This window comes from Diadema antillarum, unplaced genomic scaffold (genome assembly GCF_040938485.1).
Source record: "Diadema antillarum isolate AM-2024a unplaced genomic scaffold, OU_Dant_1.0 seq00000690_RagTag, whole genome shotgun sequence".
Lineage (NCBI taxonomy): Eukaryota > Metazoa > Echinodermata > Echinoidea > Diadematoida > Diadematidae > Diadema > Diadema antillarum.
In genome coordinates this window covers 35,588-58,983 of record NW_027271595.1, presented here as the reverse complement: position 1 = coordinate 58,983, position 23,396 = coordinate 35,588, and the positions used below count along the sequence as shown (strand labels likewise).

At 37.8% G+C, this 23,396-nt stretch overlaps 1 protein-coding gene across 1 annotated transcript in view; it reads right to left on the bottom strand.

Annotated features, from left to right (window-relative positions):
• The window catches only part of LOC139737354 (transmembrane protein 131-like), a 60,155-nt gene that overhangs the window by 20,085 nt on the left and 16,674 nt on the right, over positions 1–23,396 (bottom strand). The window contains exons 4-11 of the mRNA XM_071648031.1: positions 21,088–21,210; positions 20,462–20,542; positions 16,271–16,448; positions 4,525–4,643; positions 3,498–3,709; positions 2,619–2,775; positions 1,713–1,883; positions 993–1,097 (exon numbers count right to left, since the gene is read on the bottom strand). Coding sequence (XP_071504132.1) covers positions 993–1,097; positions 1,713–1,883; positions 2,619–2,775; positions 3,498–3,709; positions 4,525–4,643; positions 16,271–16,448; positions 20,462–20,542; positions 21,088–21,210 — 1,146 coding nt within the window. The remainder of the gene's footprint in view (positions 1–992; positions 1,098–1,712; positions 1,884–2,618; positions 2,776–3,497; positions 3,710–4,524; positions 4,644–16,270; positions 16,449–20,461; positions 20,543–21,087; positions 21,211–23,396) is intronic.

Sequence of the window (23,396 nt, the reverse complement as noted above, 5' to 3'; positions counted from 1 at the left end):
ATATCCTATATCCCAACTTATTCTACTGCAGTTGCTATCCATCTGGATTAGCTTCAATATTTTTTGTTTTCCTGTCACTCGGCAACACATTCCTTTGAGAATTACACTGTGTAGCTCATGCTGATGAGTGTTGGGTATTTGAAAACCATAAAACTACTTCGTATTGCCAGCTGATTTGGAAACAGGAATGCACAACTTTGAGTCATAATTTATGTTTCCCTGTGTATCAGTTTCACAAGTCTAATTAGCACAATAATCACAAGATACATTGTACTGCACTGCCTGTATGATGAAAGCCTGGCATGGGGGGGGGGGGGGGGGGAAGAGGGGGGGGGGGGCACAAGGGCAGGGACTACTGTAGCAGTCTGATATATGATTAAAAACATTCCTACACCAAACATAAAAGTCAAAGGCAACAGCAACACACCAAAGGACACATTTCAAATCTTGTTTTAGTGCCAAGAGGGGCATTCTTCTGGCTAGGGGCCACACTTCTGTATTCCTTCAGAAATATTCGACTGAATGAGTCACCAAATGGTCCCTCGTAATATTAACTGGAATTCTACAAATCGACAGGAAGTATGGAGTGGACTTGCTAACACATCCTCTGGCCAAGATTCATAATCAAAAGTAACTGCACACTAAAGGTCTCCTAATCACTCAATGCTAACATCAGGAAGTCCTGATGTTTTCATCATTTCTAAGCTTCTTTATATGAAAGTACCTGTAAAACTTGCTGATGCATCCAGCATTTAGATCAACTCCAAGCACACAACATTTAGAGGATACTTCAGGGACTGCTTGAGAAAGGAATCAGAGACAGTTCACTCGCTCTGGTAAATCAACAAGACATTTGAGCATTCATCTGTCTCATTTCTAACGTGGAACACAGTGTGATCTGCCAGTATTATTCTGATGATATACTGCATCTACAGCAGGGTATGGTGTATTTCATACAGAGATTTAAATTCAGGTCTTGTCTACTAACTCACCTCTACTGGATTATTGTTGACTACTTCTATTGTGGTTGTTCGTGTGTCTGTCACACTCATTGTTCCAAAGTCTATTTGTTTGTCCTTCTCTGCGCTTATTGAGAACTGTTATGCATCAAAAACAAACAGAAGAAAAAGAATAAAGAGAACTATGTCTGGAACGTATGTCAAAAAACAGAAATTTATTCATACACTCATATTTCTATATGCAAGTCCTTGCTTCATTAGGATCAACATTAATATCAACAAACAGTAACATGACCAACAGAAATTCCTACCAAGGTAGTTTCTTCCATAAACACACTTCAATTGATACAATCTTTGGACCAAACCACTACTACAACATGCTGGGTGCCATCTACAGCTAATCTGTCCAAAGGGCAAAATTTAGATATCAAAGTGATGATTTACACACATTTCAAAATGAAAACTATTGTCCCTCACCGATGGGCTATGAGTTACGAGATGGCCAGAATAAACATATCTTTCCTTTCCCATCTAAAAAAATACTGACATAGGTGTGTGAACACACACACAGAAATCATCTTGCTTGGTTCTCCAACAGAATAGGAAAGTTGAAGCACAGTATGACTCTTTAACCATACATTACTTGCCATGTACCTTCAACCTTTGAAGGACTTTACTTTGACACCTCAAATAGTCAGTATCAGAATGTACACTGCATAAAAAAAAACCAAAGTCAATTGTAAGAAATCTCACCTTTAATCTACCAGTGTACGCGTAAATGGGAACTGTGAATACGGAGGCATTGGTGCTAAGCTTGAGTGTCGCCGAAACGGGCTGGGACGCATTGGCTGGGTTGAAGCGGAGGACTAAGTCGCTGAAAGTCTCTTGGGGCATTATTGATACGGGGAGACTGATGTTTTTTACCTGCATTGAAAAAAGAAGAGGGGCTTAACATTATTATTATCATCGAATTTTTATCACCATTATCACATCCATCTTAAACATCCTCATCATCACTTTTTCCATCTTTACCTCTAAAAAATCATCATCATCACCATCATCATCACTTGGATCATTGTTTATTGTGATGAGAGTCATCTTTACCACCTCCAATCTCCATTATTGTCTTCACTTCTGAGAACAATTATTTCAAATTTTTGCTTTCATCATGGTGGTCATCATCTTCATCACCAACATCTCTCCCAACTCACTCATTTTCTATTTTGTTTTCTTGCTTCTTGCACAACAATGTGATGTGATTTTCTCTCATTTTTTCTGTAAAACATTTCTGTGTTTTGTGACAACTCTGCATCGTATACCTCTCTTTTCCTGTAATACAGCCAAAAGTATGCTTATCATGTGGAAGTCTGTCGCATCAATCACAAACACCTGCAGTCTTGACACGATGTTGGATCTTTTCAGACCCATAACTCCAGATGGCTAAAATGTGAGAGTAATTTTTTATTTTTTTTGTAGGTGCTTACAAAAGTCCTTTTCCCTAGAGAAAAGAGATGGTGCACACCGGTGGTCAATGCTGAATCTTTTCAGACCCATAATTCCAGATCGCCAAAATGTGAAAGTAAGTTTTTATTTGTAGGTGCTCATAAAAGTCCTTTTCCCTAGAGAAATGAGCCGGTGCACACCGGTGGTCAAACTCACCGTGAAGACCTCCATGGCATCGTCCACCAGCTTCATGCTGTGGAGGACGATGGAGAAGTTGAAGAGGTTGGTGAGAGACAGGTTTCTCTCCGTTGTCTCCTTGGGAGGCGGCTCCGCCAGATAAAACAAGGTGTTGTTGCGGTTGTACCTCAGGATGCTGGGGGAAAAACAAACATATATAAATACCATCATAAAACATCATGAACATATGAGATCAACATTCATGGGTAATAAATATGTGGTTGGACCCTTCAAATAAAATCCAGTAGCCGAACTTGCAAAAAGGGTTGTTTTTTACCTGTAGAGATTTTACTTTTAATCTTGGCCTCTGACCTGTGTTGGAACTTTCCCAAAATTAATCTGTGAATTGTTGTCTAAATATACCTCTGTAACAGGGTGGGTGAAAAGCAATTAAATATTTTTGAGACCATCGCATCACAAGCAGTTTTGATGCACAGATAGAAAGACAAACAGACAAACAACCCTTTAACATACCAACTCAAGCACTGGTGGTGTGGAGATATGAAAAGGAGAGTACAGCAGTAGACATGTCATCTAACCTCTCAAGTTGTTGATATTGATGTTACACCAATTTCAAAGATGTAGATTTCTGCATAAAATTATCATCAGTGAAGAGAATATAAAACAAGAGGGCTGTGGGTCAAAACTCTACTAGATGATTGTTAAGTCTTGTGCACATTGCAACACAAGACATCTTGACTAAACTCATCAAAACCAGGTATTTTCATTGCTTAGCTGTATAACAAGTACATTGACAACTTCCTAAATTATCAATTGTTATGGTTCTTGCTGTTTCTCATCAAACTGACCATGATTCCATTATGACCCCACCCAATGACACGCCCCTCCTCCACTCACCCCTGAAGGACGTGTGCCTGGTAGGGCACCTGTAGTTTAAACCCCTTCTCCTTCGTCTTGATGATGATCTTGCCGGACCACAGTCGCGTGTGGTTCGCCCGGCGGGGGTGAAAGGTGATGTTGGCCACTCGGACGTGGGTGTCTGAGGGGCGCAGACCCATGGGGCTGAAGTCTATTGAGATGGCTTGGTTGGCTCTTACTAGGGACACGGACTGCACAGGAGAAATCAAGAAAATGTGGAGTAGGAAATGAGACCAAAGAAGTGTAAGATGAGATGATATCTTGGGTGCACACAGTGCAATAACATCAATATTTGAGAAATCAAAGTTGATAATATACATGTATGAACGCTCAAATATGAAACTTTGTGAACACAGGTTGACAAGAGCAGGAAAACATCTTCTTCGAACTTACTAACAGAGGAACTAGCTGCAAATATTAAGAGCAGTAAAGATAAAAATCCAGGTGAAATGAATGAAGCTATGAATATAGTATACAGTAATCCTAACGTCACCATCAGCACAGTCTCTTCATATCTGAGAGCACTGTCATTTAAGTCACTTTGCAGAGATGAGTCTGCTTTTAAACTGAAAAAGAAGCAGTACAGAATCATGCTCAGAACTAACGGACTTGTTGCTTGTGAGAATGACAATGGCTCTCTCTTTCCTTCGCAAAAGGGCAGATAAATCTTGTCTTTCAGCATATATGACAACTGGCATGATATTTGCCTGTTGTCACAGTCTATCACTCATGGGAATCTTTGCTTCAGTTAAGTGCAATCGTCCATTAAGGACGTATGATGGTAGCTGTGCTTGTCTGAAAGGTGTTGTTTCAAGTGCTGCAAGTACACACAAACGTTCAATAGAATCTAGCTATCATGCCCTTTGTGCCATTTGTCAACTACTATTGCTGTCTATTATTCCTGACAAATGGTGTTTATTACCAGTACTGCAAAGATCACATCAATGAATGCACATGCACATGCACAAAACCAAAAGTAACAAATTAAAAAACTATCTGTACTCACCGATATATGCACCACTTTGGTACCCGTATTTAGTAAATAGAGGGGAATGGTTTTGGGTTCATCTTGAGTACGGAGAGTTCCAAAGTCCATCATTTCCAGTGATGAATAAATACCTGGAACTGAGGAAGAAAATTTGAGCAAAAACTGCAATGAGATTCTGACCAGAAAAGAAAAAATAATGCTCTTATCATGAAGTATTAATGCAATAGAAAATATCGTCTTCACACTAGTGTACATTAGCACTTACAAAAATGAAATTAAAGGACAAGTTCACCTTAATACACATTTAAGGATTGCAAGATTGCAGCAATTTTAGTAGGACACATCAGTAAAAGTTGAGGAAAATAGGACAATCCGTTCAAAAGTTATGAAATTTTGAAGTTTCAGCACTGCCATCGTTGGATGAGGAGACTATCACAGTTTGTACTGTCACATATGCACAACGATGCACAGGAAATGAAAAGGAAATTCATATTTTCACTTTTCTCACATGATAAAAGCGCAGTTGGTTTGCCACTTTTAGAAGTTTAGAGGGCAAGGGGAATTTACCCTTAACATACATCAGTAAAAAGTCAAAAGGAATGTGTACCTTTTTCACAAAATGAAATTTTGTGGAATTCTCTTTACATTTTCTTTGTATCGTTCTATGCATGTGACATCGCAAGCTGTTTAGTCTTCTCATCCAGTAGTGACACACAGAAACTTTGAAAATTCATTGATTTTTTTGTCAAACTTTCACTGATGTGTTCTACTGATTTTGCTGCATTCACTCAATCCACGTGTACATTAAGGTGAACTTGTCCTTTTAAATACAAAACAACCCATGTACAGTGTATGCAAGTTTCAAAGGTGCTTAATTTACACCTTAAAAAAGTTACCCTGTCCACAGTTCGTCTACTGTCTGTATAAGATAATCTGTATATTCTCCATGCATGACGAAACACGAGTTATGCACAGATCAACATTCTAGGAATAGTGCATATACTACATTTGTATTGTCATTAATACACCACAGCCTCCATCTGTCAACAGCCTTTAAACAAAACAACATCAATGCAGATATTTGATACACTGATTGATAAATGCTTCAAATAGCACAAGGTACAACACCACCTCATGCCCTGGCAGGTATCTGTACAAATACATCAAACATTGATTAGTACTCATTCTGCAGGTAGTCAAGTCAATGGTAGTATGCCAGCACAGTTTTGTATTCTATATATACTGTATATATGTTATCTGAGACCATTGTCAACACAGATACAACGTAGTAGTCACTTTATTGGCTGTAGCATCAGAGTTTATTTTGAAGGAGTAATATAATGTATAGGCAATTATGAACATTCTCTGCTGTAACTCTGCATGGATTTAAAGGTAAGGGTTTGTGTCTTCTGCACACCCCTAAACATAATGAGTGTCATCACATCAACCGAGTGGTGATTTGGGTCAGTCGGTGGCGCGTCTATTTGGGCAAAATGCATAAAAATATTTTACCGTTCTCTGATATCCAGTATGGCATTTGGAATCGAGAATTCCTTTAATCCTTAGACACAACATGGATATATATTTTACACAAATTTTTTTTTCAAAATAAAAATAAATAAATCATACTAAATAAATCATACACAGAATTTGACTTCAAGTTGACATAATTGCTATCTCTGTGCCACTCGTACGTTAGTGATTTGAAATCTCCTTTTCAATCCTTGACCTGGAAAATATAAGATTTACAAAATACACACATTTTCCCTTTCTCTCTCCAGCAATTGGTTGCAATGACAAAATCAGATTTTCACTCTGCAGCTGAGTGAAAATGTCAACATACTTTTAGCAAAGAGTACAAGCAGCAAGTATGTTGTACATCCCTCCTTTCATCCAAATAATGACTGGGGATATATGCATGACAATACCTAGTATGTCTCAGACTAGCTGTATTCACAGCAGGTATGTGTTCTCAGTGATTATAAATGCAGGAAGGCATGGTAACATCTCCCAGAGATCTGATGCGCTCATTCACAGTGAGACACACAGAGAGCAGGTTCTACTTCAGGGGGTGACCTCGTTTTGATTACCTCCCCCCGCACGTATTTACACAGGAAGATGAGCAATGGTGGTATTCTCCACCCGACACGTGAACCCTCATTCTCGTGTGGATCATGTTGCATGCGCGTGAGGTCACATCCAACCCAACCGTACGCATCGAAATCAACCCAGCCTTCAGCTCTGGTTTCGTTTTCCTAGGTACCTCATTGACGACAAACTTGACTTTACCAACAATCAGCTGAGAGATGATAAAACTGAGCTTAAAGTAACAGAGCGAGTATTCCCCTGAGAATGCTAAATGAGAATTGTCGGTGCTTGAAATATAGAAGTGACTGCTAATTGATAGTTAGATAGACTCTCTGCAGTGTTTCATCTTTAGAGTCTTAAACGAGGATAAAAATAAAAACATCAGAGCATCATCAGCATTAGTATTCACTGTGATATCTTGTGTTGGTATAGAAGCTTTGAAGCACATTGGTGAGTAGACTATCCAGTGCACTTTAGATTTGTGTCCAGGCCATAGCACAATTGTGCTTCATTCTCAAGTGTATGAATGAGAACTGACAAAGATGTTAGAAATATATATAACAGCCTCGTACAAGATGCCCATACCTTAAATGGACTGTATCATGGGGAGAGTATGTATTATGAAGGTTTCTTGATTAGAATATATTTGGGAATCCCCCAATGCTTTGTAAAATGCTCACACAATAGGCTCTACCAAGCAGAGAAGAGAAAATTATTGAGCAATTACAGACTTCGTTCAGCCTAACTCCCAGTTCTCACTTTAGATTTGTACTGTAATACGCTTCAGTGAACATATTTGAAATTCTAATCTAGCAGGCCTATGCTAGCCATGGTTTTCGAATGTATCGCAGTGGGCAGCAAACGAAGATCAATTCAATCCACGAACCATAACATCTGACGATTGATTCCCTTTAAGGAGCAAGAAGGGATTGCCAGTTGGGAGGTTATAGGCAGTGCACATCACTCCACAGGCTTAAGCCTCACTTATCGCCTCTGGAATCACAAGTGATACCACGAGAGAATGTAATCAGCGACAATATCAAAGGCAAATATCTTTATCCTTGTCTCAATCTCTGAACAATCTAACCTGCCTGAGAGTAAGTGACTGCAATGTGTATCCACAGAGGACAATATAATCCGTGTACACACTCAGTTCCCTGTAGCACTCCAGAAAGCTAATGCAAAAGGAGGAAAATAGTCCACCCCCTTTGATATTGCGTGGTTGAAATGATTTCATCAAAAACTCGTTAAAAGAAAAATCCCTCCTTTCAAGGTATCTCCATAATTCTGAGAGAAATCAGAAGGGGTAATAAGCACTTAACATACAGAGAAGTAGTAATAAAGAGAAGGCCTTCTTTTATACTCTCACTACAAATCAAATCTGAATACTGCATCAACATAATCAAAAGATATGAACAGAACATCTGTCAAGAACTAGTTAGGTAACTCTTTGCTAATCTAAGCAAAAGTATCATGGTTGTCACAAGGAAAGAAAAAAAAAAGGTTTCTTGTATTAAAGAAAAAAAAAAGTACCCATGTTTCTGTAACTACATCCCATGGGCTATTTCTGGACTATCTGTACAAATATGCTAAAAAGTAGTAATAACCAATTTATTTATTTATTTTTTTTTTTTTTGCAGAGAAATTGATGGCATCACTCAACTAAAGCGGTGAAAACTATAATGAAGACAGAAATGAGACACACAAGTGAAACACAATCACATGTATATAAGGGTTTCCTCTTTTTGCTGTCATTACAAGAATCAGCATCAGAGAGATATAACAAAGTAATAATCTCTTGATGCATTCTCTGCGTGCTCATCACTTTGAAAGTAGAGGGAAACCTTTGCAACTTGAATACCGCCAGCTGATATTGTAATTCACCTCAGATGAGCCCACTGTGCAACCCAAAATTGACAAAAATTGTCACCCATGAAAGTGGGGTGCTTGGAAATCTATGTCTCTGATATTGTGCAAAAGTGCAGCCATTATAAGAAAGGGAAAAAAGATATCAAAATTAAGACTGAATATTTTTCAAAAAGTGAAAAGTGAATGACCGCACTCTAAACTATTTTTTTTTTCATGGACATTAGTGTTAGAATAAGCAACTTTGGTACACAATTAAATAACATGAGAATAGATCTGATCATAGATATCTTGATAGCACGATTTTGAGAATTTCTATTTGCTTACATGTTTTCGTTCTGTTTGTTTATTCACTTGAAGATCATCATACACCTTCGTCAGGCAAAGTTAACATTTCTGTTTTGTAACATGAATAACCCCTTAGAGAATTGCTTGGCACAAATTTCTGAATTTGCCCACAGTGTTTCCCCACCACCGATCTGTTCAAGTACACCCGACACAGCACATTTTGAAGACCACAAAAGAGGAAATTCATCAAGTACAGCATGGCTATCAGCCCGTCACATTTAGGCAGTGAGAGATATGCATTTCCCTTTTTTGTTATTTTGGTCGAAATCAACCCTAGTATTTCTCTTGTAGACATGGCTCAGAGGTGTCACACTTTGAGTCAGCACACCATGTGTGCTGGACTGGTATAATTGCTCCGCTGTCCCTGTTTTGTGACATATCTGAAAACATGGATGGTATTGCAATTGGTACCCTTGCGGCCTTCGTGACAACTTCCTGCTTGGCAGGCAGTTTCCTTCATCTTCACTCTAGAACTTCTCTTTTCTGGCCCAAAAAAACATGTTTGGACTTCCAAAAGATCTATCTCGGTGCAAAGTCATTGGCTCCCAAAAGCTGACTTATTATTTTGATAGCTCATATCTTTTCAAACAAACCTGTGAGCTGAGCATGTTGGGGTTCATTAGTCTCTCTATTCCAGCAAAACCAGGTCAGCATTAATAGTGGATACACGCATTATGCAAATCAGTCTTATCTATTCGTGATCTTTCATAAAACAGGGATATATTGTGACATTAACAGCACCAACTTGAACAAGTTTTTGAATTGCATTTAGTAAGTTTGTACAGAGCTGTAGTCACAAGCCCCCCCCCCCCCCCCCCCCCCACCACCACCACTGCTGTACTGCAATGCATAGCCAATCATGATAGTCCACTGTCCTACAGATTACCATGGACTGGTTAGTCCATACATACCACATGAGGCTTTACAAAGTTTTATATCAGAACATGCTTATCAATTTTCCCTCTATGCAACTACAACACACCATATTTACCCTGCTCAACATGCCGAGGATGAGCACCGAGAATACTCGGGCAAGTGTCTATGGGAAATGTGTGTTGTAGCAAAATCAGCCCGTTCTCAACGAGTTAACTCAGCATGATTGATCAACTGCATCAATATATAACACATAACATCCTTGTCAAAGGGAAGAGAAATTCCACAGTATGACTGCATACATAATGATTTGCATTTTTGATGTACAACTTGTATGTAATCATACAGACTTTAATCAGATTTTTATAGTTGATAAGCTTTTATCACAGGAAAAGCTGCCAAATTTGCAGAATTTTATAAACACACAGATAACATGTGCAACTTTACATTACCTCTGCCATAGCCTCATCATAGAGCGATAAACATACTGGATTAATAAAAGACAAACAACAAATGACCATGTGCACATATACAAGGTCAAGGATCAATACCCCACTTAATACTTCCCAATGCTATGTAGTCTTACCACATTTCAAAGTGAGGCCCAAAGCTACACTCAACCTTTGACCTCAAGTGACTCAAATATATTTGCTTTGTTTTGGTTTCCTGTCCTTCACACTCAAGTGCTTTTCGGTTAATCTTCCCGGAACCATTACTGCAAGTTATCATATTGAACATGTAACATAGCACACATATCCAATGCCACGTTATTGATGGTGGTAATGACAGGCATTAAAGGGATGGCATCGTATTGCTTGAGGTGAGGATTCAGCTTTTTAACTTTTTGCGAGATACTTGGAAACCACTTAATGAAATGTTAAAGAGTATACAATTATAAGAGGAATTCAAGGTTTATATGCTGAAAATTGGATTTGAATTGGCTGAGATATTAAAAAACAAAGTAAAACAAAACGATCCCAATAAAAGATGGGTCCCAACTTTTTTTGGGATCGCTTTGTTTCGGATATCGCAAGAATTTCAAAACCAATTTTCATCAGATAAACTTTGAATTCCTCTTATAGAATTACACGATTTTTCCTATATGAGAAGAGGTTTCTCATAATCTCACCAAAAAGTTGGAAACCTGAAGTAGCACCCATCACATCTCAACCAAAACTATACCATCCCTTTAACACGTACTAGGGCTGCACACTAACCCATTTTTTTTTTTCTACTAGTCCGACCGATCTGTCTGACCAGTAGGTACCCAGTTCCTCTATTCATTTTACTGGTCCATTCCTAAAGTTACTGGTCCGACAGTGATATTAGGGAGCTTTAGATTTTAGACCCGTGGACGTTCAGATAGGCCATGGGGTGAGCTGGTTTTTTCGCTTGTTTCGTTCCGACAACTGCGGCACTAAAATTTCTCCACAGCTACGTGTAAACAAATAACCAAAAAGGCTACAGGAAAAAGTTCGACACAAACCCTCCTGTTGTATTTTGGTAATTTAGGGGAAAACAGTGAACTTTTTTGTCACTGAGGAGCTGAATATGTACACTTTGCCGTGTACGATATTCATTCGCGAACGATCATGTGATGTATGTTATCCAATCCGAATCGAGAATTATCGTTTACGAGTCAAAATGGCCGCCCCCTGTGAGCCTGTCGACGCGTCTACGTCGTCTGCTCTGCCGAAACTTTTAAGATGCGTTTTTATGCATGTAACATCGATGAAGTTTGAAAATTTCACGGCTATGACAAACCTAAGATAGACGAAACCTATTTTGTGTGCCAAAGAGTGGATCAAATTGAGTGGGGGAGACCGTGAAATCGCAGACCAGAACGAAGTGATTCAGCTGCTCGGGGGACAGACTGCAACCTACGTAGGATAATTTACAGGTTAGTTTACGTGCGTACAGTCATAGCAGTCGACACTGCAATGCAGTCTCTCTCATGTTATATGCGTAATGTTAATGACCATGATGACTACAAGTACGACGTTAGCTATGTTATGAACGTTGCTTGTGTATGTTATGTATGTTATAATGGGCGCTAATGCAGTAGCTTAACCGTTAGCGTGTCTGTTACATTTTAGATAAATTATCTTGAATTTCACCTTGGCATGGCATAGCGCCGTTATAATGTAGCCTAGATGTAATTTTACATGTTGTTCTATGTACAGCCCAGGTTAGGTTGATGTAGCTGATCGGTGATATTGTTTTGTAAAAATCTTGACACACAGGACTGGATTGAAAAAGGTCTGTAAAACTGCATGTAAATTTATATTTTTATAATCATGGCCATGGAGTATTAATATTAAAAATCCATCCTGTTTCTCTCACCCCGAAATTGGCGAATCCCCCCTCAAAACACACATTTAGCATCTCATTAAATTAACGTATTAATATTTGATATAAATAGGTCTAAAAAAACCAACAATGACAATAACATAATTTCAACAACTAAACTCCCTAAAACATATGATTACCATTATGTTGTGCCAAACTGTAAAGCAGTGGGTGGTGGCGATAAGGATTACTAGTATTAATGATGATAAGGCAGTTGTATTCATAATTATGATAATTGATATTGCATGTGATCAGGTGCTGACAGCTGTAGATGTAATTTAAAATCAGTAATTGCACTGCAAGTACAAGTTGAAGTAGTTGATGATGACAATGATCATGAGGTGTTAATGATTACCTGGCATAGTACTAGGGCCTATTGGTAATTGAGTATATGAATATAAGAACGACCCAAGTCCATGGAAGACCATTTCGAGTAAACTAAAAAAAAAACTTCATATCTTTTTTGTTTGTCCAATAATATTCTATTTAACTGTGATGGGAAGGCAACATTATATGTATATATACAAAAATTAGAACATATATACAAAAATTAGAACATATACCATTATGACAATTAACATTAACATTAATTGTGGAGACGCCATTTTGTGTGATGGACTTGGGTCGTTCTTTAATTCATATGGACTTGGGTCATTCTTTGATTCATATACATGAAATTCTGCTATAGAGATGAGAGAAGGACGAGAGAGGGCGCTATAATATGAATGTAAGAATGACCCAAGTCCTTCATTCTTACATTCATATAAGATTTAACTCATTTATTTCAGGCACTTCCGGGGGTAATTAGGATTTATCATTTATACACAAGATGAGTCCATGCATAAGCTACAATTTCCCATGTCAAACTGAATTTGGCCAAAAATTGGACTTGGGTCGTTCTTATATCCATATACTCAATTACAAGATTCAAATATTGGCAGTCAATAGTCTACCGTACATTTAATGATATATTTAGTGTAATGTTCAACCCCTCCCTCTAGCGTTTAGCCTTTTTTCCCCCTAACAAAATCCAACGGCTAATCATTGCTGTTCATTTCTCCATTGTATTAAATAGGATTCCATGAAACGTGCTACAAGAGGTTTATAGATAGCAAACGCCTGAATCTTGCTAGGAAACGAAAGCTGAAGGAGGAGCCTGGTCCGTCAGCAGGAGCATCTGTTTCCTCCCCTAAGACGCTCACATCAAGATCAAGATTTTCTTCTGGAAGCTCTTCAGGTTCTGCTGTGTTGCCTGTAAAATGCATCATTTGCAACAGAGTCAACCTGCTCATTACTTGCCAAGGGAAATAGGTTAATATGATTGATATTGAAGCATGAAAACATTGTCATGTTACTACAAGTTGTCCTTGATAAAATGGAGCAATATATATACACCACTGAAACATTCACACAAATACACAAAGAACTTCAGTGCAAAGTTCAGAAACAACAGAATGTACTGTATATGCACCAATGCTTTGGTCAATGTGATTGATATTCAAGAATTGACATCTTACCAAAGTTGTGCATGATAAAATGTCTTTGTAATACAGATTGCTTCCTGTATTTTGAATGCCAATGTTTATGCAACATGTTTTGACTCCTTGCCTCAGTATATGATTGTTCGCCCTTCAGCAAACATTTCTGCCCACTATTATGATTTGATTAGGGTTGAATTATTCTAAGAACAAAGATGTTTTCCTAAGTGTGGTTTTTTTCATAAAACTGAATGACTACAATTAAAATTTGTTTCTCCCACTCTGGGAAAAAAAAATGTAACTATTATTAATACTGAAACAGAATGTTCATGTAGAAAGGTCAGTACAATGTAGGTGTGAGTACAAAATCAGTTTGCTACAACTAATACACATTAGCCAAATGAAAATTGTGCATAAGTTGAGTCAGGTTTGTACAGATCCTCTGATATTGGAAGTTAATTGCAATGTTATCATAATTTTTAATGCCAAACCTGTTTTATTCTCTCCAAGATTTTCAGGTACACATTGCCTCCAATACAGAATCCAACAGTTTTCACTCATGAATGGGTAAACTATAATTTTGCCTTTATTTTATATATTGGCATTTTTCAAAACTTTTACACCCTTTCAAGGATATTTGGACCATGGAATGTTCCAGGAAATTTATTAAAACTAGAAAATTTGACTGATTATCATTTTGAACTATCTTACATGAAAGGAGGTAGTGTCCCACCATGTTGTAACCTAATGATAGCAATGAAAACTTCAGGAAATTTTATGAAGATTAAATTTTCTAAAGTACTGTATAATATTTCATGAACAACGTGATTGCTATGTGATCTAAGTATATTAAAGCTTCTTAAGAAGAAGAAGAAGAAGAAAAGAAAAACATGTTTACTGATAAACAATATGATCTGTTTAATAGTAATGTCTCATGTGTGTAAATGAGTTTGTATGTGTGCGTGTGAGTGTATATAATATGTCAGCGTTTTTATGCACCTGCGTATGTGTAATGTACTGATCAATACATGTATTATATCATTGTGTGTGTTCATGTTTATGATAATCTTTTTTATGATGCTGATGTGATAAATGGCCAAGACATGTAGAATAATATTTTAATACACTTGGGTATATTGAATCTTCATAACTATGTGTGTGCGTATGTGTGTGTGCATGTGAGGGTGTGTGTGTGTGTGTGTACAATAAGATTCTCCCACATGCACGCGGACACACACACAAACAAACGCACTGAATTTTTTTTCTTTTTTTTTTTGCCTTGATTAGTCATTTGATTAATAACATGTCTTTGAACAGAATATAAGGCATTTGCCTTGACCTCTGACGGTCAGTCAGTGCTCTCTCTCTTAAGGTCTTGAACCACTTTGCTCTTGTCTTCCTTTGCATAGCCAGCATCAGGAAAAGCTGAAACATGAGATATAATGCAACTATTAAACCAAAACTTCATTTTTTTTCTAGGTATATGGCTAAAAGCAGTGCTTTACAAATGTGTATATGTATTTCAGCTTAGAAACACTATGGGAACTATACTGCGGCTAGCAGCCCCATACGCATAACTGCGGCCAGCAGCCCCATACGCATAGCGTCATGGGGCTGTGAACTGTAGCATACAGGATCATGACTGAAGTTTAATCGCGGACAAATATCAACTTAAAATCGAGAGAAAATCTTCAATTTGAAGACTTATTAATAAATTTGAAGTATTGATAACAGAGTTCGTGCAAGGTTTGCTTCTGCAAATAGTTCCTTTCTGTTCAAATTGATGACTAAATGTGACTCGGTCAAGAGGAAACTGGGAGAACTACACTGAATTGACGGTCAGCGCATGCACACACAGACATCTAATATCCAGTCAATGGATTCGAAATTTGTGCGCAGTGATGTGTGCGCCTGCGCTGACCGTCAATTCAGCGTAGTTCTCCCAGTTTCCTCTCGACCGAGTCACATTTAGTCATCAATTTGAACAGAAAGGAACTATTTGCAGAAACAAACCTTGCACGAACTCTGTTATCAATACTTCAAATTTATTAAAAAGTCTTCAAATTGAAGATTTTTTCCCGATTTTAAGTTGATATTTGTCCGCGATAAAACTTTTGCCATGATCCTGTATGCTACAGTTCACAGCCCCATTACGATATGTGTATTGGGCTGCTGGTCGCACTTTATAAAATATGGATTTTCGCAAAAACTACAGGATATTTCGAGGAGAACTTTTTACAGTATATTTAGGATGTACACAACATCACATTTCCGCATTCAGAAAGTAGTGCCAGTGTTGCTGGAACGAAACCCATTTTCTAAGCCTCTTTTTCAGCTTCACCCCATGGCCTAAGAGGGAAAAAACATGTTCTGAGCATGCGCAGAAGTGCGCGTCAAGTCACTCTATTTTTAGCTTGCGTCGCCTGAGTTTTTCACTACGCATACTGGGCTGTTTTTACGTCCGCACAGTTTGCAACGTAGAGAAGTACTTCATGCACCGATCACATGGGGGCGCGATTTTATTTTTCATACGTTGCGTCCCAGCGTAATCTTAAGCTATTTTTCAACACGACGCAGGGAGAGGAGAACGTCCGGCGCACTCGTCATCTCAAACATCCGCGCGTCAAAATCTAAAGCTCCCTATTTACTGATCAAGGACCGTCGGTCAAGTGCCAGTATGCAGTGTTGAATATGTACCATGCTACAGATATCCAATGCAATGTTATTGATGGTGGAAATTACAAAAGTTAAAATATCCTCACCTGCGGAAACTTCCACCTCCACTGGTAGCATGAGAAACTCCCCTTCCTCCATCTCCAGGGGGCCCTGCTTCTGCGACGTGCGGTTGGTACGGATGCGGATGAACGCCGTGTGGTTGTTCTCGGTCCGCCCCACAAAACTCGCCCGCATCACCGACTTTGTCTGGTAGGGGGCAATCTCCTGTGGATCAGACGTGAGAAGGTGCTACGTCAGGCAAGCCCCACAAGGCATCGTCACAATATGAATACACACTGCCATAATTTGGAAAATGATTACCTAATCTACAGGGCAGCATCCTTACAATAACAAACCACTCCACCACATGGAGCCTTATTTCTAACCAAGCATCAAAAAGTGCTCATGGAGATGAATCTAACTTTGCATTTTTCACTTTTCACTTTTATTTCATGATAGTTCAAAATCCATCCTATTACACATAAGCCTATAGAAGGTAACGTCTCTGTTATTATAATATGTAAGGTTAAAGACAAAAATCTGACTTAAAAGGAAAGAAAAAATCTACCATGTATATTCAAACCGCACATATTATATGTTTGATATTCTCATTGTTCTCTAGAATCTGGCTCATAAATACATAGTTAAGATAAATATAATCTGGCATTGCACAATACTCAGCATTAAAGTGCTGTGTCATGGCAGATTTGGATTTTGACTAAGAACTGTACACAAAACATTTGTTAAATTGCACAACTTGGGTTGTTCACCCAAGTACAAGGCAGAAAGGAGGTGTTTTAAGATAAGGAGCCTAGGTCCTTTTGTGTACTAGGAGACAATTACAGTGTACTATGTAGCTGAAATCAAACAACGAAAGATAATGAAAATTATGATTTTGCTGGTGAGACTCAGTCGGAAAAACAGGGTAGCATGACAAAGACTTTGCTCAAAATGAAATGTGCTGTATGGTTTGACTCAGTATTGTTGTGCATGTGAAAAGGCCAAATTAACTGATTTACTGCATACCATGAAATACAAGGGAAAGACTGGTGGGAATATACTATGCAACAACAGCCAAAGGAATTTTAAAAAAAAGTTAACTGCTGTTCAGATCTTTAATGTACACTTATTTCAGAATGATACATTGAATCAAGTACTACACAGATCGGTAGAACATCAACAAGTTTTCACTTCATTTTTCTGAATAATCATTTTTTTTTTTGTTGTTGCCTTTATCAGTTAACACTAAAGCAATGTCATTCTTAACAACTGGACAAAATCTAATTCCACTGTATTTTCATTTTTCAAATGATCCAACATTCAAGGCAACATCACGAATCGATATTAGTAAGCTTGTAAAGGCAACAGGATCTGAACAATTATCTCAGTTTAGCATTGTACCCGCTTAAGTTGAGAAATCAGATTCAAAGTCACTTTTGTCGTGCTTGTGGTTTGCCACATGTTGTGCAAATCTTAATCAACTGAAATTTGATGTGACAAATGAAATTTAAGTCATGAAAAAAAAAAATGCACACACACACACACAAAATACTAAAACTAACACATGGCTTTTAAAATCATTTAACAGATATGATAAGATATGGTTCCCAACAGTTGCTACATTGTTTCGAATGAAATTGTCTTCAATATGGCTTTAGAAAGAATTCCCTTTTCTAAAATTCACTCCAACACATTACATTGTATATATATGATGTATTCTTTCATACCACTGTGGAATGAGGGTTTAAAGTCTGGAAAAACCTTCAGTATTGTATCGTCTCATCACTATTACAAGTATGTATGTCAAGATAACTGTCCACGTTACAAGTTTACAGGCTATCACAAAATAATGTTGAGCATATCAAGAAGACATCAGTCCCACAACTCGGACAAACAATGCTTAATTCAATCTCTTCATTGAAAAAAACAATGTGATTTTAAGGTTGAATCTATATTACTTATTCAAATACCAATGATGATTACTGACTAGGCAGGCAGATACTGTGAATGAAGCCACACAAAAACCTAAAACACACACACACAAAGAAAGATTAATGACCTTTACTAATTCTGTGCAGAGAAGCCATATAATAACCGTAGATATCTCTTAATTACTACACTTGGTTGTCATAGTGACAACATCCATCTGCAAGAGCTTTGATACACCTCCAGCTCATTCTGCTTTCATTTATAAGAAACAGACAACATGCTATATTCATTCACTCGCTCATAATGATTTAAAAACAAACATAATACAACTTCATAGTATGACTGTGCACCACTAAACGAACATAAAGTCGCACACACTGATTTTGCGTGAGGACTGAAAATAAGTGAAATGGGTCAACCTAGCCCATCTTGACTTTTTCATATTTTCTGAAAGAGCAGGTCTTCTTTTACATTATGCTAAAATTTGGTATCATAAAATGGGCGGGAAAGTGTGTTTTTTAGCAGTTTATCTCGAACATTTTAGGTAGAATAATGTGATTAGTTGTGTCTTTTTCATTACTGAGAAACCTTGTGCACACTCTTCACTTTCAACTCTAATAACTTTTGAAAGGATAGTGCTACTGCTTTGAAAGTTGGCAGTAATTACGGACAGAATGTGTTAATGAGGCATGCTTAATTTCAGTTTAATCTGATAATCCCTTCATTGTTGTTACTCTGGTGGTTTACTTCCTGTTTTTTTGTCCCATTCATCCCACAGCCAGCACGGTTTGGTAAAGATTAAGCACTTGAATAGACACTGTACTTGAGAGCCTCTTTTCTCAGTTCACACTTTTCCTGAGTTTGTGCTTTCTTTCCAATATTTAGATAGGCTAGGAATGTCCATTTGATTGGAGTTATACATCATTTTAAAGCTTAAAGTCTGCTCTTTCAGAATATGGTCTTCACTAAAAATTCATGTCTGGCGACTTTTTGTTTGTTTTGTGGTGCAGGGTCACATATGTGGTACTCAGCACAACACAAAATTAAAAATGACAGTCACCCAATACCCCCACCCCTCCCAGAGAGAGACAGATGGAAACATATCAACAGGTGGCAACATTCTAATGCCCTGGTAGTTTAATGCACATCCATCCTACACCCACAAACTTTGGTTTGGCTGACACCATGCCCTCGGCATGCCCTCACACAAACCTGCTACATGATACATGATACAATACAGAAACCCTCTGATGCTGCCAATCACATGTTCCCATACTGCCATGGTATCACACGATACATGACGCTCACATCATACACCATACATACTACAATTCTGCTTTATGGTTTTGTTTTGAAGTGGCCACTCATCCAGCAAAATAATGCTTGAAGGCAAAAAACCAAAGGACCAAGGCTCTAATTTAAGTTCCATCCAAAGGATTACGCAGTGAGAACAAAGTGCCTTGCCTAGGGGCACAACCACAGCCAGGGGTCTTGAACCTCCGACCTCATGATTGATAGTTGATGGTCAAAACCAAATGAGCCAGAAAAGCTCCTAAATGACTTTAAATACTGACCATGGCATCACGCTTTAGTGAATGACTTAATTGGAATCAATGGCCCATTTCAACTGACCATGCAGGCTGATAATTTCAAGTAAGAATTCTGTCATGGGAACTATCAGTGCTCATCAGTTCATCTCTCAGTTCTTTTCTATAATCAAAGCCAACCCATGATATTCAGTAATTCAGACACACAAATTGAAACAGTTGAAGTTATTTCACATTGATAAAGCTACAACGAATCATCTCAATCTGTCAGAAAACAATGACAGCAGAATGACAGAAAATCACCTCTACCATCACCACAATAGAAAAATAACCAAATATAGTTATGAAACATCACTAATCTGTCAAACGATGTTCGTTGATCGCCATTACAAAATAATGCCAGGATAACGATGGCCCTGGCTGCCTGATAATGTAACACTATATACCTAACAAGGAATGCGTGATACCAACGAAGACTCAGTTACCAAGCGAAGTACTTGTCTTGTCTTCTTTTTGACAGCTACAACTACTATCACTACTGCTGCTACTGCTGCTACTACTACTACTACTACTACTACTACTACTATTTATATTATTACTATATTAATACTACAAATAAAAATGTGTAATTGTACTGCTAATGATGATGATGATACCATTAACAATGTTAAGAAGACAATGATCATCTCAATATTGCCTTCAAGGTTGACGCTAACACGACACCTCTGACCATGATTGATGATTGAACCACACTATACTCACCCACTGATTTTGGGGGGCTTCTTGTGAACCTGAGGGTAGCTCTAGATGGAGATCACCTCCACTGCTGTACATTTCTGTCACCTGAGAGAAGAAGCAATGGAGCAGAAAACTCAATGTGTGTAGGTAAAAAAGGGGAAAATCCTTGAACAGGAAGTTACATGAAGAAAAATACTATGAACCCTTAGGTCCCTCGGAGAAATGGAATACTTGAAATATTTTGTAACAAAAAGCTATTAATTGACTTTCGGATCCTCCTACTAGGCACAAGTATCAAAATTCATGAAATTATACAAAATGTAGTGACACCTTGAAAAGACTCTTGCTGTACACAATATAGATCATATAATCTTAACTTCTAGTGAAATAAACTTGGTTAACTTGGTTTTCCCCCAGCACCCTGGCATTTAAACTCTATGTTCACCATTCTGCTCGTCTGATTTAAACTGTATAAGCTATCTTGAACATGATATGGTACTGCACTTTACATTTGGGTTGCTGTTGCAGAAGACTACCTAACATGGAAAATTCAGTAGAAAAAAATGGATGAGTACATGGTATGTACGACAAATGGGTATATTTTGATAGGTCCGTCAAGGTGACACCAGAGGGCCACTACATGTACTCACCATGAGACCTGAGCTGAAAGGGTTATGCATTTTAATTAAAGGTGAAAAGCTGCTGTTGAGGGGGACCCGCGCGCCCAGGAACGGGCGCAACCTGTACGGGTTGGGAACACCTGTGCCAAAAACCTGTGGAAGAGACAAGAAAAGACAAACTATTGTAGAAAAAAAAAACATCCTTGAGAAGAACCTAACGACCTAAGAACGTTGAAGAATGCAATTATCCCTGCCATTGTCACAAGTAGGTTAATTGAGATAGAGATTTTTCTACACTCCAGCACTATAAAAATGCATACTGCTCAATCCCTTTCCATACTATTTTCTGTATTACTAGCTACTACTACTAAGTAACCAAAGAGCAGTACTAATCAAGCAATTTTTAAACTGTCTTGCAAGAAATTTCCAAGCAGTATGTTATCTTCTTGATTAGATTGATAGATATCACAGTTAAAAGCAAGAAAGAAAACTTTTCAATCCACACCACTTTCATCTGAAGCATATGCTAATGTCCTGAAATGTGCATTGATCATTTAATCTATCTTTTCTCTTCAGGTATCAAAGTTTATTCACAATAATCCTTTATATCAAATTCCGGAAAGAACAGCTAGCTACACATAATATGTACATAAAAGGACCTTCATACACTTGTTATTGGTATTCGAGGAAAAACAAACTTGACGGGTAAACAAACACGGATGAATACAAGGGTTCAAAGGTCCATCACACTGAACTACAGAAATATCTCAGTGTACCGATGGCACTTTTCCAGATGCTCAGTTTCTGGGCGTCCTTTATGCCAAAAAGACTGCTCAACTCTCATTTTTTCCTCACTATTGAACAAAAATACCACTTGCATGTAAAATCATTCATCTAAATCCTAGCATTAACATAATATTACTATGAGATATGACTTTTTATTTAACTGTCTATCAGTTTTACATGTTAGTGCCCTTACCGAAGAAAGCACAGCTTGATTTTTGTTCCACTTTGTTTTAAGATACTCTATACGCCATATATTTAGAGAGTCTAAATTTTCGCGAATCGAGACTTCCTGACGATTTCGCGAGTGGTTAAATTCGCGATCGCGGAGTCCTGCACTGAAAGGAGAAATGTATACGCGTACGTCACATTCATATTGGGATCAGTGTCAACATTTTCGCGTGTTTTTAATTTTGCGAATAGCAGCTGACTCGCAAAATTCGCAAAAATAAAAACCTCACGAAATATTTAGCGTATACAGTATATTATGTGCATTTGTGCCTGGGTGGCTGTGTTTGCAACTACAATTCAGGAGTTATTGCCACAAAAATGTGCTGCAAATGTTGACTTTAGTCAGTGCCTAGCGACTCACTTGGTAAAAGATGTTTGTGCTGCTCATATCTCAATTGACACTCAATTATGTAATCTACTGACATTTCATCTATTTCTGCATTCCACAATGATTTAAATAATAAGCCAATATTCACCATAATGTTATACTCAAATACCTCAAGTCTATTTAAAATAAGGCTGATTAAAGGTAGGGGATACCTTTTACAGACCTCCCAAAATGCAGCAAAACATTAAATATGAACCTCAGGGGACTTGTTTAGGCCACTGCTGAGAAATTTGGAAGTCAACAGTTATCTACAATTTGAATAATGCACAAAACTCAACTACTCAGTAGGTCCGTGTGTCAGCCACATTTAGCCTTTTTGTTGCAGTCTTCTGTATTTTTTATCTATAAACACAAATCTAAAAGTATAAGAGCTGATGTAATAACATATAGAGTATGTGGCAAGAATGTATATAGAAATGTATGTAAGTTTTGATGAACTTTCTTCACAAAATATACATGATGGACACAAATGCAGTGCATGGGTCTGCAAAGCTAGCCTAGTAATGTACTGGAATTTACGGTGAGCCCCGAAAAAAATTTAATTCAAAATCTAACAGTCAATAAAAATGTACTAAATGTTACCTTCCACTTTCAATACTTTATGGGAGTTTCTAAAATGATACTCTCTTCAACATACCACTGTATTTATACAACTCTTCATTTAAGGCATGCAAATGGGATTCCCTACCTTTAAGGTTCACATAAAACTAAAGAGAGAAAAAAAATCATATACAATTTCTGTATATTAGGCTGAAATTTGTGATACATGTGAGCCACATGAGCTAGTGCCAAGAAAACTCTCTAATAACAAAAACATCTCCCATGCTTGGACAGTAATTGAAACACTGCAAGAAACACGATGTGTACTAGACTTTTCTGAACACTGCACATCTCAAAATTCTGGGCAAGAATAAGAACACCTTGAAATGAGCCGAAA